We start from the raw sequence: 16,382 nt of genomic DNA, 5'->3' as shown, positions 1-16,382 counted from the left end.
GACTCTGTCTCAAAAAAAAAAAAAAAATCCCAATGCACAAAAAATTTAGATATCGGTGTATTCTGTTTTCACATTTGACTTATGAGAAATGCCTTACACCCATCAGGAAAAGGTCTTTTGTTTTTTTTTTCTTTCTTTTTTAAAATTAACCTTTTAAATTAATTTTTTTCTTGTTTGTATTTTTACCCAGATCTAAAAGGTCTTTGGTTTGGACACAGAGAAAAAATGGTATACTAAGATTGTTTAGAGAGCTATTGCTCATATTTATGACTTTTTGATATAGGCATTTTTACACAAAGCTACTTCTACATAGTTTAAATATTTATATTAGGTAATCAAAACTATTAGAACTAAACAATTGGCTGGGTACGGTGGCTCATGCCTGTAATCCCAGCACTTTGGGAGGCCAAGGTGGGCAGATCACTTGAGGCCAGGAGTTCGAGACCAGCCTGGCCAACATGGTGAAACTTTGTCTCTACTTAAAACATACAAAAAGTAATTGGATGTGGTGGTGCACACCTGTAGTCTCAGCTACTCAGGATGCTGAGGCACAAGAATCACTTGAACAAGGGAGGTGGAGGTTGCAGTGAGCTGAGACCACCCCACTACACTCCAGCCTGGGCAACAGAGTGAGACTGTCTCAAAAAAACAAAAAACAAAAAAACCAAACGATTTTTTAAAAATCAGGAATGATTTTCTTTTTTTTGTTGTTGTTTTGTTTTTTGAGACAAAGTCTCACTCTGTCACCCAGGCTAGAATGCAGGGGCACCTTGTCGGCTCACTGTAACCTCCATCTCCTGGGTTCAAGCAATTCTTCTGCCTCAGCCTCCTGAGTAGCTGGGATTACAAGTGCCCACCAACACACCTGGCTAATTTTTATATTTTTAGTTACAGACACTAGAGACGGGTCTTCACTGTGTTGGCCAGGCTGGTCTCGAACTCCTGATATCAGGTGATCTGGCTGCCTTGGCCTCCCAAAGTGCTGGGGTTACAGGCGTGAGCTGCTGCGCCTGGCCTGATTTTCTTTTACTACCTCTTGACTGTAAAAATAGATAAATTTGACTTTATCATGATTTTTCCTTTATAAAATTATGGCATGTTAAGAAAAATATTGATTCGAATATTTTTTATTTTTAAATTGACAAAAATATGGTATGTACAACATGATGTTTTCAATATGTATACATTGTGGAATGGCTGTATTGAACTGATAACATGGATTATTAGTACACATATTTATCATTTTTTTGTTGTGGGAAAATCTCTTTTAGCAATTTTCACTAGAATATTTTAAATATGCAATGATGAATTACATGGCAGTCTAGAATACAGTTAGGAGCACTTACTTTGAAGCCTAACTAACTAGTTTGAATCCTGGCCCTGCCAATTAATTAGTTGTATGACCTTAGGTAAATTACTTAACATCTCTGTGCTTCAATTATTTGACTGTAAAATGGAAATAATTGTTTTTACCTCATAGAGTTGTTGTGAAGATTTAATGAATTAGTAATATATGTAATATATGCCTGGAACAGTGCCTGGCACAAAGTAAGCTCTACATAAATGTTAGATAAATGTTAGGCTAGGTGTCATTGTTTGCTTTTTTTTTTTTTTTTTTTTAAATGAGAATACCCATTATGGTGGACTGAACAAGTATAGAATTCCTGTTGGGAAGCCAGTATTGCAAAGGGGAGACATGATAGACTCCCATTTAGAAATTGACTGTTTAATCCTAAATATACTTTGAATTTATTGTCTGTTACGCATTCAAAGTTTGTCACTACCCATTCTTAATTTGGAGAGCTCCAGCACCAGATAACCCTACTGTGTCCTTAGCTATCAAATGAGCTACAGAAAGTCATAGAATTGTTCTGATGGTGTCTGCTGTATGTAAGTGTCCTATGACTATGTCTTCAGCTCACCTGCTTAGTAGTCCGTAATTTCCTCTCATTATTCCCTATCACATTTTCTACATAGTGTGTTGCAAACATTTTTCGTTGTCCTCTGACAGGCATCTAATCCCCCATGTTTTGTAAGGATTGAAACTGACAGAAAACCTTTTTTTTTTTTTTTTTTTTTTGGAGACAATCTAACTCTGTCTCCCAAGCTGGAGTGCAATGGTGTGGTCTAGGCTCCCTGCAACCTCCCTTTCCTGGGCTCAAGCGATTCTCCTGCCTCAGCCTCTCGAGTAGCTGGAATTACAGGCGCCTGCCACTACACCTGGCTAATTTTTATATTTTTAGTAGAGACGGGGTTTCACTATATTGGCCAGACTGATCTTGAACTCCTGACCTCATGATCCGTTCGCCTCAGCCTCCCAAGTAGCTAGGACCACAGGTGCATGCCACCATACCTAGCTAATTTGTGTGTGTGTGTGTGTGTGTGTGTGTGTGTCTACTACAAGGCATGAGCACCATGCCTGGCTTATTTCTCCTTCTTTGTCTGCCCTTTCCACTTTGCCCTTTCTCCCTCTTCTCCACTTTTTCCCTTCTCTCATCTCTCTCTGCATCACCACCAAATCAGTACACATTCTTCCCCTGCTAATGCCATTTCCTCTCTCTACTTCTGAACCCTTTGATTTTTTACTTTAGTCCCCATTGTACAGAAACTGCTCTGAGTTTACTAATGCTTCGTGAGTTACCTAGTCCAATGTCCTTTTCCTTGTCTGTGACTTCCGAATGGCATTTCACACTGAAGCCAATCAACTTCTTCTAGAAATTATCTTTTACTTAGGCTGGAGTTTTGCTCTTTTTGCCCAGGCTGCAGTACAGTGGCATGATCTCAGCTCACTGCAACCTCCGCCTCTCAGGTTCATGCAATTTTCCTGCCTCAGCCTCCCGAGTAGGTGGGATTACAGGCACCCACCACCACACCTGGCTAATTTTTGTATTTTTAGTAGAGACGGGGTTCCACCGTGTTGGCCAGGCTGGTCTTGAACTCCTGACCTCAGGTGATCCCCCTGCCACGGCCTCTCAGAGTGCTAGGATTACAGGTGTGAGCCATTGCACCCAGCCCCCTAATTACTCTTACTCTGTTTGTACTAAGTTCTTTTTTTCCCCTACCTTTGTAAATGTAGGCATTCCCCAAAGTTCATAGTTCATTTAATGCAGGTAAAGTAACATAGACTTCGGTGTCACAAAAACAGTGGGGATTCTACCTTTGGATTCTAGCTTTACCACTTTCTGAGTCACCTTAGGCAAGAAGCTTTGTGAACTTCAACTTCTCATCTGTAGATGATAACAATATATTTCATCAGATTTATTGGAGGAAAAAGAAAATACATGTAGAAACATATTTTGTGGACTATAAAGCACTATTTTTTTTCTTACTTTCCCTTGGTGATTGCATTTCTATTCACCTCTCCCACACTAAGGAAGAGTTAGTGTTTCTAACTACTAACTAGATATCTCCATCTGTAGTTCCCAGTTTGTTAATGACACCACTATCTTTTTAGTCACCCTTTAGTTCCTTCTTTCCTTTGCCTGTCATTTGCAATATTCTGCTAGACTTTGATTGTTCTTCTGCATTCTGTATGCAGCTCTTCCTTTCCATTCCCTTTAATACAACCCTGGCTTGTTGCCTAGATTAATCCTGTGGCCTCCTAACCAAGCTTCAGCTTTTCTTCGTTTTATCTTGAATACCAGTATTGATTATTCTCCCACAATATTAGTTCTAGTCATGTTTTGCTGTCTCTCTATTGCCTATAGAATAAAGTCTTAAACTTCTTACTTTACATCTACTATTACATGACCTAAATCCACCATCCTGTTTTGTCTTTCATTAGTTCACTTCACACACACCCTCCAAACATGACAGAACTATCAGCCTTTCACTGAACAAGTCCTTAGTTTCCTGTCTCGCCTTTATTTTCAGTCTCCACTTATCAGAATCTCATCTGTCTTGTATGACCCCGCCTAAATGGCACCCGCCTTGTACCCCAAACCAAGAGCAGTATTTCCCTCTGTTTTCGTTGTATCACTGTCTCTGGTAGAACCTAACATGTTCTGCTTTGTTTTCATATCCCATGTGCACTATTGTGTTGTAAGCTCATTTTATCTGATTCTTTGTCTCCCCCAAGGATTTAACATGCCACTTTTGTACAATGCGTGTTGTTTAAATTAAATGTGTTTGGAGTCTATTTAACTATTTTTGTTTTCCCAATGATAGGTTTATGCTAAAACTATCGATGGGCAACAGACTATTATTGCATGTATTGAAAGCCACCAGTTTCAGCCTAAAAACTTCTGGTAAGAAATAGATATTCTCTTCTATTTGTATCTAATTTATATCTGAAAGAAACCAGCAGTTGAGACTTGGTTTTTAATCCAACTAGCTTGGAATAATTATTTAACTTACAGACTTCAGTTTTCTATCTGTAAATGAGAGATTAAGATTCCTTACAGTTCTGGGTTTTATAATTATATTTTCCTTTAAAAGTTACTCTTACTTTGAGTGAGAACAAGTGATTAGTAAAGTGCCCTGTTGAAAATCTGAGTTTTACTTGGCTTAGGGTTAATGCTACTTGAGTTAATTGCATAACTCAGCAGCCTATTCATCTGATTTTGGAAGAGCCTCCCATGAGCAGAATAGGCATGGTTTTCCATTTCGAGGGAAAAAAGGAAAAATGAAAGTCAAAATAACTTAGAAAAGGCTTATGGTCAGGCCACTTAGATTCAGACTTTTATTTGAGTAGACAGAGCTTTGGGTTTGCCAAACTGGAAATGACAGTTTCTCTCTCTTTTTTTTTTTTTTTTCTTTTTTTGCACCCCTCTTTCCCAACTTCTGTACCTCAGTGGCAAATCACTTCTTTCTTGTGCTTATTGCTAATTCTGCAATGTTGTGTGTGTGTGTTTTAATAGGAATGGTCGTTGGAGATCAGAGTGGAAGTTCACCATCACACCACCTACAGCCCAGGTGGTTGGAGTGCTTAAGATTCAGGTGAGATTCCAACATATTTATAGACTTAAAACTTCACATCTTTAAAACATGTGCAAGTTGCTCTGGTATTAAATAAGGACCAAGTATATGTAGATGCAAAGGGAGACTGATGGTAGTGAATAGAAATAGAAGCCTCCTTCTTGGGGTAGTAAACAGAGAGAGCTATTCTGAGTTGATAAAGGATAGTATGTAGAGTATATGGCAACATGGTTATTGTTATTTTTCCTTTAAAGGTAACATGAGATATATCTAGGAATTATCAAACAGCAGTTTTAGGAAAGAATTAAAATTAATAATAATAATAATAATTTTTATTTTTTGGGATAGTCTCACTCCATCACCCAGACTGGAGTGCAGTCACATGATCTCAGCTAACTGCAACCTCCACTTCTCAGCCCAGGCTGGGTTAATTTCTAAAAATTATAACTAGAGAGAATGGCAGGTGTTTTGGAATATAAATAGCCAAGCAGAAGTTGATTGATTGATTGATTGATTGATTGATTTTTGAGACGGAGTTTTGCTCTTATTGCCCAGGCTAGAGGTGCAATGGCGTGATCTCGGCTCTTTGCAACCTCTGGCTCCTGGGTTCAAGTGATTCTCCTGCCTTGGCCTCCCAAGTAGCTGGGATTACAGGCATGTGCCACCATGCCCGGCTAATTCTCTATTTTTAGTGCAGGCGGGGTTTCTTCATGTTGGTCAGGCTGGTCTCAATCTCCTGACCTCAGGTGATCCACCCGCCTCGGCCTCCCAAATTTCTGGGATTACAGGCGTGAGCCACTGCATCTTGCCCAGAAGTAGATTTCTAATGCTGATGTCAGGGTAGACAGGCAGCTGAATAAGATAGCTGTTAACTCATTTGATGCCTATCTGGATTGAAGTTTAATATCCTAGCAGAGGTTTGACTTTCTAAATTTAGGGTGATTTAATATTTAAGCTTCACTAACTCTAAGGTCAGAATAGGTACAGGTGACTGAGAAGATCAGTACCTAATTGTACCTGTATTATATTGTGTTAAGCTGTGCTTCAACAACAATTACCAAGAGTTGTCTTTTTTTTTTTTTTTTTTTTTTTTTGAGGAGGAGGAGGAGTCTCGCTCTGTCACCCAGCCTAGAGTGCAGTGTACGATCTTGGCTCACTGCAACCTCTACCTCCTGGGTTTAAGCAATTCTCCTGCCTCAGCCTCCCAAGTAGCTGGGATTACAGGCACGCACCACCATGCCCAGCTAATTTTTGTATTTTTAGTAGAGGCAGGATTTCACTATGTTGGCCAGGCTGGTCTTGAACTCCTGACTTCAGGTGAGCCACTGCGCCCAGCCAAGGGTTGTCTTTTTTAATGCTCTAATTTAATCAAGTGCATAGGTAATAAATTCTGTAAAAGTAAATCTCCTCTTTTTATATATACCTATAGCTTCCTGCAACAAGTAGCTCCTGGCCATAGGAGCTTGCCCAACTCAGGTGAGACAGGCTGGTGTTGAGTTCACAGCTCTGGGAGCAGCCCTCAGTGATGTGTAAGAGTTGGTAGATAAATATGACAGCTTCCTCAAGTAGGACAACTCTGAAGCATGTTCTATTTAGTCTTCCAGAGCCCAGTACCCACAGCTGTAACCTGCTCATAAATGTACCTGTAAGGCTTCCTTCCCTTCTGTGTCTCACTTCTTCTGTCCCCTACTATAGCTTTGTGAGATTTGCTCCCAAATAAACTACTTTTCCTCTAATCTTTGTCTTGGGGTCTGCTTCTGGGAAGGTGCAGCCTAAGGCAGCATACTGTTCTGTTTCTGTTAACCAAATATCTTAGTAGCCTAACGCTCTAGATCTCTTGTAACTGTGGCATCAGCATTAACTTCCTGGAACCATGGTATCAGCATTGTAGAAGCTTACTGTAAATTTTGTGTAAATAAATTTTACTTTGTTTCTAGATGGAAACAGCCATTTGTATTTTAACTTTGCCAGTGCAAACCTATAAAATAAGAGCGCACATCACAAAGGGTGATAATTTATGGTAAGATTCAAAATACAGCCCAGTGTACAGACCCACATTTAAACCTTTTTAAGCACAAATTGATCACACTTTCGGGGAAGGCTTATTTCATTTACATATCTTTTAAATTTTGGAGTGAGAATTACTTGGAAAAGTCATGAAGATATTTAGCCTTTCAGGCTAGTCTATAGGCAAAAGCATCGTTCTGAGAAGGCAATAATTTCTGAGGATTTATGTTGATGACAGTCATGTTGAAATATGTATTAGTTAATTGAACCATTTTCATGTTAGCAGATGAGACCTAGAAAAGGTCTTAGAACACGTAAGTTTTGAGCTTAATTTCTTTCTTGAAACGGTGTGTCTCGCTGTATCACCTAGGCTGGAGTGCAGTGGTGCTTTCCTAGCTCACTGCAACCTCGAATTCCTCAACTGAATGATCCTCCCACCTCATCCTCCCAAGTACCTGGTGCTACAAGCACACGCCACTGCACCTGGCCAACTGTTTTTATTTTTTGTAGAGTCGGGGTCTCACTGTATTGCCCAGGCTGGGTTAATTTCTAAAAATTATAATATCATTAGTGTATTAGGTAATGAAATTAATATTTTTTAGAATTTTTCTTTTTTCCTTTTTTTTTTTTTTTTTTTAAAGACGGAGTCTCGCTCTGTCGCCCAAGCAAGAGTGCAGTGGTGGGATCTCGGCTCACTGCAAGCTCCGCCTCCCGGGTTCACGCCATTCTCCTGCCTCAGCCTCCTGAGTAGCTGGTACCACAGGTGCCCGCCACCACACCTGGCTAATTTTTTGTATTTTTAGTAGAGACGGGGTTTTACTGTGTTAGCCAGGCTGGTCTTGAACTCCTTACCTCGTGATCTGCCTGTCTTGGCTTCCCAAAGTGCTGGGATTACAGGTGTGAGCCACCACGCCCAGCCCTAGAATTTTTCATTGAGATCATAGCAGTGAGGCTTATTGACCTTACCCTATATTCCTTTCCATGTCCTAATTAAGAAATATAACAGAAGTTCAGACTAATTGTATAGTCTTTATTCTTGAACAAAAAGAATGTGCTCTGCATACCTCCTCTCTTTAGACAAGTTCTGAGAAATAGAAGTTCTTGTTTCTTCTATGGCCAGATCTCTGATTTTTTTTTTTTAAATATCTCCCATCCTGTTTGTACTCATCCCCCACCCTGCCCCCTTTTTGTTTTCGTTTTGTTTTGTTTGAGATGGAGTCTTGCTCTGTCGCCAGGCTGGAGTGCAGTGGCGCGATCTTGGCTCATTGCAACCTCCACCCGCTGGGTTCAAGTAATTCTCCTGCCTCAGTCACCCAAGTAGTGGGGAGTACAGGCGCATGTCACCACGCCGGGCTAATTTTTTGTATTTTTAGTAGAGACCGGGTTTCACTGTGTTAGCCAGGATGATCTTGATCTCCTGACCTCGTGATCTGCCCACCTTGGCCTCCCAAAGTGCTGGGATTACATTTGTGAGCCACTGCACCCGGCTCATTCCCCTTCTGAATGTTCTTTTCAGTCCCTGAACCTCTAGTTTTTTAATGAAAAAAAACAAAACTGATATTTGATTGTGACCTACTTGTATTTTAATATTCTTATCTATTGGGATTTTAACCTTTATATGTCATCATCATTGAGCCCAGTCTTTTTGCCCACATCTTTGCTATTCTGATTTTACATGTAAGTATTAGTGGTTCTTATTATCACCCTTCTTTTCCAGTGGATTTTCATCTTGTCTCCAGTGGATTCTAGTCTAGCTCTGTTGCCCAGGCTGGAGTGCAGTGGCGCAGTCTCAGCTCACTGCAGCCTCTGCCTCCTGGGTTCAAGTGATTCTCCTGCCTCAGCCTCCCAAGTAGCTGGGATTACAGGCACCCGCCACCATGCCCGCCTAATTTTTTTTTGTATTTTTAGTAGAGAAGGGATTTCACCATGTTGGTCAGGCTGGTCTCGAACTCCTGACCTCAAGTGATCTGCCCTCCTCGACCTCCCAAAGTGCTGGGATTAAATATGTGAGCCACCATGCCTGTTCTCAGTGGATTCTTATATTGTCTTTTCTTCTTTAACCTCTTAGAAAGCCAAAAGGTAAAATTTCAGGGTTTAGAGAGGGTATGGAAAGTCTAGCTTCTCTTGCCCATCTGGATAGAGCCAGCTGTTTGTCCTCATTAAAGAAGATATTTGCCAGGCACGGTGGCTCACGCCTGTAATCCCAGCACTTTGGGAAGCAAAGGCATGGGGATCATGAGGTCAAGAGATTGAGACCATCCTGGCCAACACGGTGAAACCCCATCTCTATTAAAACTGCAAAAATTAGCTGGCCATGATGGCATGCGCCTGTAGACCCAGCTATGCAGGAGGCTGAGGCAGGAGAATTGCTTTAACCCAGGAGGCGGAGGTTGCAGTGAGCCGAGATCGGCCACTGTGCTCCAGCCTGGGTGACAGAGCACGACGCTGTCTCAAAAAAAAAAAAAAGATACTTGTTTTTGTCCTTTAAACAAGGATATGTAGGGGGTTTATGTTGTCCAGGGAAGTCTTTTTGTTGCAAATAGGTTTCTGCCTAGATGAAGCTTGGCTGTTAGTTATGCCCTTCTAATGATATCCACAAAGAGTAAGCCCCTGCTGAGACACTATTTCTCCCCAGATCAAGGAATTTCTAACTTTTTGACAAAACATAGCATTGGGAAGTACTACATATGTTGTATAGCTCTGGAATTGGACCTAATTCAAATCCTAGCTTCTCCTCTTATTAGGTGTGTGAACATGAATAAGTTATTGTTTAATAACCGCTTCAAGGCAAGTTTCAGTTTCCTCAGCTATAAAATAGGGTTAGTTGTAGTCCTCATCTCATAAGAGTTTCTGTAAAGATTAAATGAGGTGGCCTAGCTCAGTGGCTCATGACTGTAATCCCAGCACTTTTGGGAGGCCGAGGTGGGCGGATCACGAGGTCAGGAGTTCAAGACCAACCTGGCCAACATGGTGAAACCCAGTCTCTACTAAAATTACAAAAGTTAGCCAGGCTTGGTTGCGGGTGCCTGTAATCCCAGCTACTCGGGAGTCTCAGGCAGGAGAATCACTTAAACCTGGGAGACGGAGGTTGCAGTGAGCCGAGATTGTGCCATTGCACTCCAGCCTGGGTGACAAGAACAAGACTCTCAAAAAGAAAAAAAAGATTGAATGAGGGAATATAAGTAATAGTGAAGTCTTTACGCAGCTGAAGTCTTTATGCAGCTGAAATTTTTACTACTTTTCTAACTGTCAAATTTCTTATTCATGATAGCCATTTCAGTATGGTTAGTGCACTCCAGCCTGGCACTTCACTTTACCTTACATATTCAGAACTACTTCTATCTTTTTAAAAATATCTGATTTACCAATAAAACATTTGTTTTTCTGTCCTGTCTTTAACACCTCAATGAGACTTTTCCTGTACCTGGTCAGTTCTGCTTACCAATATTGATGATAATGTATATGGAGAAATGTGCCAAATATTAGGTATTAGGATCCATTGAAACTCCTTGGTTTTCACAGAGAAAAACTAATGTTTAATGACTTTAATTATTTTAATATTGTTAAGAGTGGGATCTTATTTACCTTTGTATTCACAATGCCTAGCACAGTGCTTAGAATGTGAAAAGCATGTAATAAATGTTTGTTGAACTTAATAATCAGTTTTCCCTGCTAAGGAAAAAGCATTCTTAAACTTAAGTGTTCTGTGAATTAATTAACCACCATTGTGAATTACCATTGCTTATATTAATTATTTGTTCAGAATTGGTAAAAAGGCTCATCAACTTAAAGATAGCTTAAAGCATGGATTTGTGTCCTAAGTAGCAGGTTTCTCTATGAACTTCCCCTAAAAAGATTCATACATTGTCTCACACAGGTTCACTATTATGAAGATGGCAATGTTCAGTTGGTTAGTCATAAAGATGTACAGGATTCACTAACTGTTTCAGTGAGTATGGAATATTTAGTGTCTGTCTTACTCATGTCTCATCTTTCTTTAAAAAATTAGTTTTGATCCTGAGTGCTGATTCTGCCAGTAGAAATTCAGTTTGCTTTTAATGTTTTGATTTTGGCCACGTCTGTTAGTGCCTCTTACCACCAACCAGCATATATTAGTTCACAGTTTTTGACTCAAAATATTGATTATGGCTTTAGACAAATGTCCTTCTTAGTCTCTGTCTCTCAATTGTAATAGTCACTCAAGGACAGCAATACCTTCAATCAATAAATACCAAGAGCAAGGAAAGTTTACCAAACTGCATCCTATAGGGCTGCATTTATATCATTAGAGAAAAACATTTTTAGGAGTATTCAATTAGAATGTTTTGTGGTTTGGTGTTGTCATTTTACTTGAGATGGGAACTCACTCTGTTGCCCAGGCTGGAGTGCAAGGAAGGACATGATCACAGCTCACTGCAGCCTCAAGCTCCCAGGCTCAAGCGATCCTCCCACCTCAGCCTCCCAAGTAGCTGGGAGCACAGGTGTATGCCACCATGCCCAGCTAATTTCTCTATTTTTGGTAGAGATGAGGTCTCTATGTTGCCCAGGCTGGTCTCAAACTCCTAGACTGAAGTGATCCTCCTGCCTCAGCCTCCCAAAGTACTGGGATTATAGGTGTGAGCCACCGTGCCTGGCCACTGTTGTGTTCTATACCTTGAAAGAAGAGACATGATTTGTTCTTGTATTTCTTTGATAGTCTCATTACTTCTTTAAGTTCTTAGAAGTTATTGAGTACCCCCAAAGAGTTTTTGTTTATGTGTTATATCTATCAATGTTTACCTCACTAAAAATTAAAGCTGAGAAGTGTTGGCCGGGAGTGGTGGCTCACACCTATAATCCCAGCCCTTTGGGAGGCCGAGGCAGGTGAAAGCTTGAGCCCAGGAGTTCAAGACCAGCCTGAGCAATACGGTGAAACCCCGTCTCTACAAAAAAATGTAAAACTCAGCTGAGTGCCTGTAGTCCCAGCTACTTGGGAGGCTGTGGTGGGAGGATCACCTGAGCCCAGGAAGGTTGAGGGTGCAGTAAGCCAAGATCGTGCCACTACACTCCAGCCTGGGTGACAGAGTGAAACCCTGTCTCAGAAAGAAAGAAAGAAAACTAAGAAGTGTTAAAAATATTACTTAATTAAAACTAATGATAACAAACCCATTACTTGTTAATAAGTAACATCTTTGTGAATATATTTTCCAAATCAAAAGAAAAAAAAATAGTGGGAAGAATGGCATTAGTCTTTGTCTTCACAAATTGTGTAATGTCTGGTTTATTAAAAGATGGCTGATTTTATTGTGATATTAGTTGTTTTTTATTTGTTTGTTTTTTGAGATGAAGTTTCACTCTTGTTGCCCAAGCTGGAGCGCTATCTTGGCTCACTGCAGCCACCACCTCCCAGGTTCAAGTGATTCTCCTGCCTCAGGCTCCTGAGTAGCTGGGATTACAGGCATCTGCCACCACGCCCAGCTAATTTTTGTATTTTTAGTAGAGACAGGGTTTCACTATGTTGACCAGGCTTGTCTTGAACTACTGACCTCACCTGCCTCGGCCTCCCAAAGTGCTGGGATTACAGACATGAGCCACTGCACCCGGCCTCTGCTTCATACCTTTCATTATCCCTCACAGTGATAAAGTCATCACACATCATGTAGTTTCTAGGAAATTACATCATACACACATTGCAGAGTGAAAGTGAAACAGGCAAATAACTTTGTGTTAGTATTATTATGAAAGTAGAAAATAGTTTTGACCTCATCATCTGTCTCAGGACTGCTGCTCTAGACATTAAATCCTACCCTCTTCCCTTTAATTCTGTTGTACTTAATGGTAACAGGAAGAGGGAGATTCATTTCATTTTATACTTGAACCACGTAGTACAAAATGTGATTGGCTAGTTTAACATCATAAGTGGCAAATAAAGGCATATGTGAGCTTATGTATATGACTGATGTGTCCAAGGGCATTGTTCATACCATTTTAAACCAGAAATATTTTCAAGGCGTCAAGGTTTCAAGACTTGATGATGTCTTTTGGGCATACTGTGGTAGAATGGAAAGAGCATGGGTTTTTTTGGTGAAGACCTAATTTCAGATCCCATCTTTATCATTCAAAAGCTGTATAATTCTGGTCAAGTTGCTTAAGAGGATTCTGTTTTGTCATCTGCAAAATGGGGGTTACGATTATAACATAGTCTCCCATAGAGTTATGAGAATCAAAGGAGGGTAGTGGGCATGGGAATGCTTGGTAAACTAGAAATTGTTATACAAATGTTAGTTAAGATGGACTTACTTTTCAGGATCTTACTGCTTACACATTAAAAAAAATCTGATTTTCCCCCTCTTCCTTCTTCCATTAGAATGAAGCCCAAACTGCCAAGGAGTTTATTAAAATCATAGAGAATGCAGAAAATGAGTATCAGGTAAGAAGATTTGGAGCTAATTTTCCTAGTTCTACTATCTTATTATTTTGCTGTTAACATATTTTGTTAGGCCTGTGTCCTTTAATATAAATATATATGCTCTTCAGTTTTACTAAATGTGGAGACTTTGCAGACCTTCCAAGTTGGCATTCTGCTTACAGTCAGGGTTTGAGGATTGCTTGGGACTGTAGCTCTCACTTAAGAAATAATATAGGTGAACTTGACCAAATTCAGAGATTGGAGAGGAGCTCACTGAAAATAATATATCCTGTCTGTCCTTCATAGGGGACTCAAGCATATCCTTTGACTATAGCATTACTTTTCTGTTCACAACCAGCTCCATTTCTGTTCAAGCAACTCATCTTCAATTATCTGTTGCAGACAGCAATTAGTGAAAACTATCAAACAATGTCAGATACCACATTCAAGGCCTTGCGCCGGCAGCTTCCAGTTACCCGCACCAAAATCGACTGGAACAAGATACTCAGCTACAAGATTGGCAAAGAAATGCAGAATGCTTAAAGGCTGAATGTAGGATTCTTCAGTATGTGGAAAGACAAGGATTCAACGTGTGGTCCTATGATAAATAAGTGATTTATAAACAAGAGTGATATTTTGCTAGGGCTTTCAAAGTTAACCGGTTTTCTAGCCTCATGAAATACTGTTGAACCTGTAGCGTTATCTTGATTCTTTTGTGTTTTCTGCCTTGTAATTTTCTGTTATTGCTATATCTACGTGTAAATCTTTTTTTTTTCCTTTTTTTTTTTTTTTTTTTTTGGTTAATTCTACCACATTTAATGTTGGTGAGAGAGCGATCTATCCTAATAACATTTTACTAAAGTTTCCTAGCCATGAAGCCTGCTACTGATTTAGACAAGGTATTATGGTCATTACTTTCTACCCCTATCCTTCCAAGCACTTCTGGTACTTCAGTGGTTTTTACTGATCCACCAACACCTAAAGAGGCTATGCTACAATCTCTAGCTAAATGGAAGACACATTCATCCTTCTCCCTCTGACTGCTTTGATCATCATTTACTGCATCTCATAACTGTAATTTTCCAAAGTTTGGATTGGGACTTTTCAGGTCCTTTTTGGAGGGCAAAGGAAGTGCCAGCTTCTCTGGGGAACTTGTTTTTAAATCCAAAGACTTGAACCACATTCCCTGCACATGAACATGTTGCTTTTATCCCTTCTCTCATTGTCTCCCTCCCATCTTAGTACCATTGTAGTTATAGACATCTGCATTTTTAGAAGCATTTTACCCATTTATTTTTTTAAACATTCAAGAACTGCTGACGTACTGTGGATGTAGAGTATAAAACTTGAAAAATGCAGATGTTGAAGGAATAATAGGTATCTTGTGCTTTAATACTTTATGGCAGGATTGTACTATAAGCAAATGAATTAAACAGCTATGTAAATCATAAACAAAAACTAAAAATGAACCAAAGTGAAAAGGATAACTTCCAGGCAGTATCTTTCTATTGTAACCTGTTATTTAAGGAAATACTAGTGATTTCTTCTAAATAGGATGTAAAACTTATTTCAAATTACTCTTCCTCAGTCCTGCCTGCCAAGAACTCAAGTGTAACTGTGATAAAATAACCTTTCCCAGGTATATTGGCAGGTATGTGTGTAATCTCAGAATACACAGGTGACATAGATATGATATGACAACTGGTAATGGTGGATTCATTTACATTGTTTACACTTCTATGACCAGGCCTTAAGGGAAGGTCAGTTTTTTAAAAAACCAAGTAGTGTCTTCCTACCTATCTCCAGATACATGTCAAAAAAGAAAGGTGTTTGTGCTTCTGTTTTGTTTCTGCTCAGTAATACAGTCAAGCAACAGTTTGTTTCCAGGTGACCCATTGAGCTGTGTATGCATTTTTGTTTATTTCAAATAAAATATATTTGTATTATTTGTCATTCATACTATCCATCCATACCACACTATCTTCTGTATCAGGTAGTCTAATAGAAATATACCTGTTTTGTTCTAAAATTGTCTGAGTCTCTCCTTTTTGATTCATCGCTTCAGCCTTGGTTCTCAAGGTAAGATATTCAGCTGTATTTGAGCTTATGTTGAGAATGTTTAGGGTTTCTGAAATTGGTTTCTACTTTCAACTATTATAGACTTAGTGAATATCCACAGATTTGCAAAGAACAGGTTTTTAAAGCATAAGCAATGTCTATGGATCATACTGCTCTTCACTCAAAGACTACCCATGTTTCAAAGGGAAAAATGTAGTTGTCTTCTGTACCTGTCATTCAGAAAGCAAGGCCCCAAGTATGGTTGTAGTCACTAGGCCGAAGGAGAAATGAAAGAATCCCTGCCATAAACTTGGTAATATTTCACATTGCGTTATCTTGAAATGCTGCTTTCCTCTCCTTAGTTGGCCTAGCTACAGACTTGTGGGAGAGGCTTTTATCCTGGTTCCCAAAAGAGAACCAGAGGGAGTTTTTGTGCTTCAAGTACTCCATCCAAGGCCAGGTCAAATTCCCACCTTTTTGAGGAATATTTAGCTGCATTCCGTTCTATTTGTAATGCAAATAGATTGAAACATTCTTGCTTTTAATTTATTAACTCTCTCATCCTGCCCCTGCTATCCCATTGATTCTTTAGCTTAGACTTTTTTTAAAAAATTCTTAACCCCTTAACTATCTAAAGACCTTGGTTGGGAGGAAGTCAACCCTCCTTACCAAGTCTGGCAGACACTCCCTCTCCTCCTCCCGCCCCCTTCTCAACCTCCCTTAGTAGAATATTTGCTTGAATTGTATCTATTTTATCACCACAAGCTGCTGAAATCAGCCTGTTGTACCCCAGGGCAAAGATTTCCCAGCCATCTGGAAAAGAGTTTTTTGTGAGGCCTCCCTCCTGTATTTGGGTTTGAAATGACACTGCTGAAGACTGTTTCATCTGAGCCTCAGTGGTTATTCCTCTATTGCTTGCCTAGTTCCAATGCCTGTTGTCTTTTATAATCTAAGACTTTGGTGCTGGACCCATCTAGGTTCATAGGATACTTGGCAAACTTGGCATATTCTC

General features: G+C 39.8%; 1 protein-coding gene across 2 annotated transcripts in view; it reads left to right on the top strand.

The window, feature by feature from the left end:
- Nucleotides 1-15,341, top strand: part of CAPZA1 (capping actin protein of muscle Z-line subunit alpha 1) — a 48,704-nt gene extending 33,363 nt beyond the window's left edge. Inside the window, exons 7-11 of one of the 2 annotated variants that reach the window (XM_077969961.1) lie at nt 4,168-4,247; nt 4,860-4,938; nt 10,802-10,873; nt 13,271-13,333; nt 13,715-15,341. In XM_077969961.1, coding sequence (XP_077826087.1) covers nt 4,168-4,247; nt 4,860-4,938; nt 10,802-10,873; nt 13,271-13,333; nt 13,715-13,855 — 435 coding nt within the window. In that variant the 3' untranslated portion in view covers nt 13,856-15,341. 2 annotated transcript variants of the gene reach the window in all.
- The last annotated feature ends 1,041 nt before the right edge of the window (nt 15,342-16,382 follow it).

Source organism: Macaca mulatta, chromosome 1, assembly GCF_049350105.2.
Source record: "Macaca mulatta isolate MMU2019108-1 chromosome 1, T2T-MMU8v2.0, whole genome shotgun sequence".
Taxonomy (NCBI): Eukaryota; Metazoa; Chordata; class Mammalia; order Primates; family Cercopithecidae; genus Macaca; species Macaca mulatta.
This window is presented reverse-complemented; position numbering and strand designations above follow the sequence as displayed.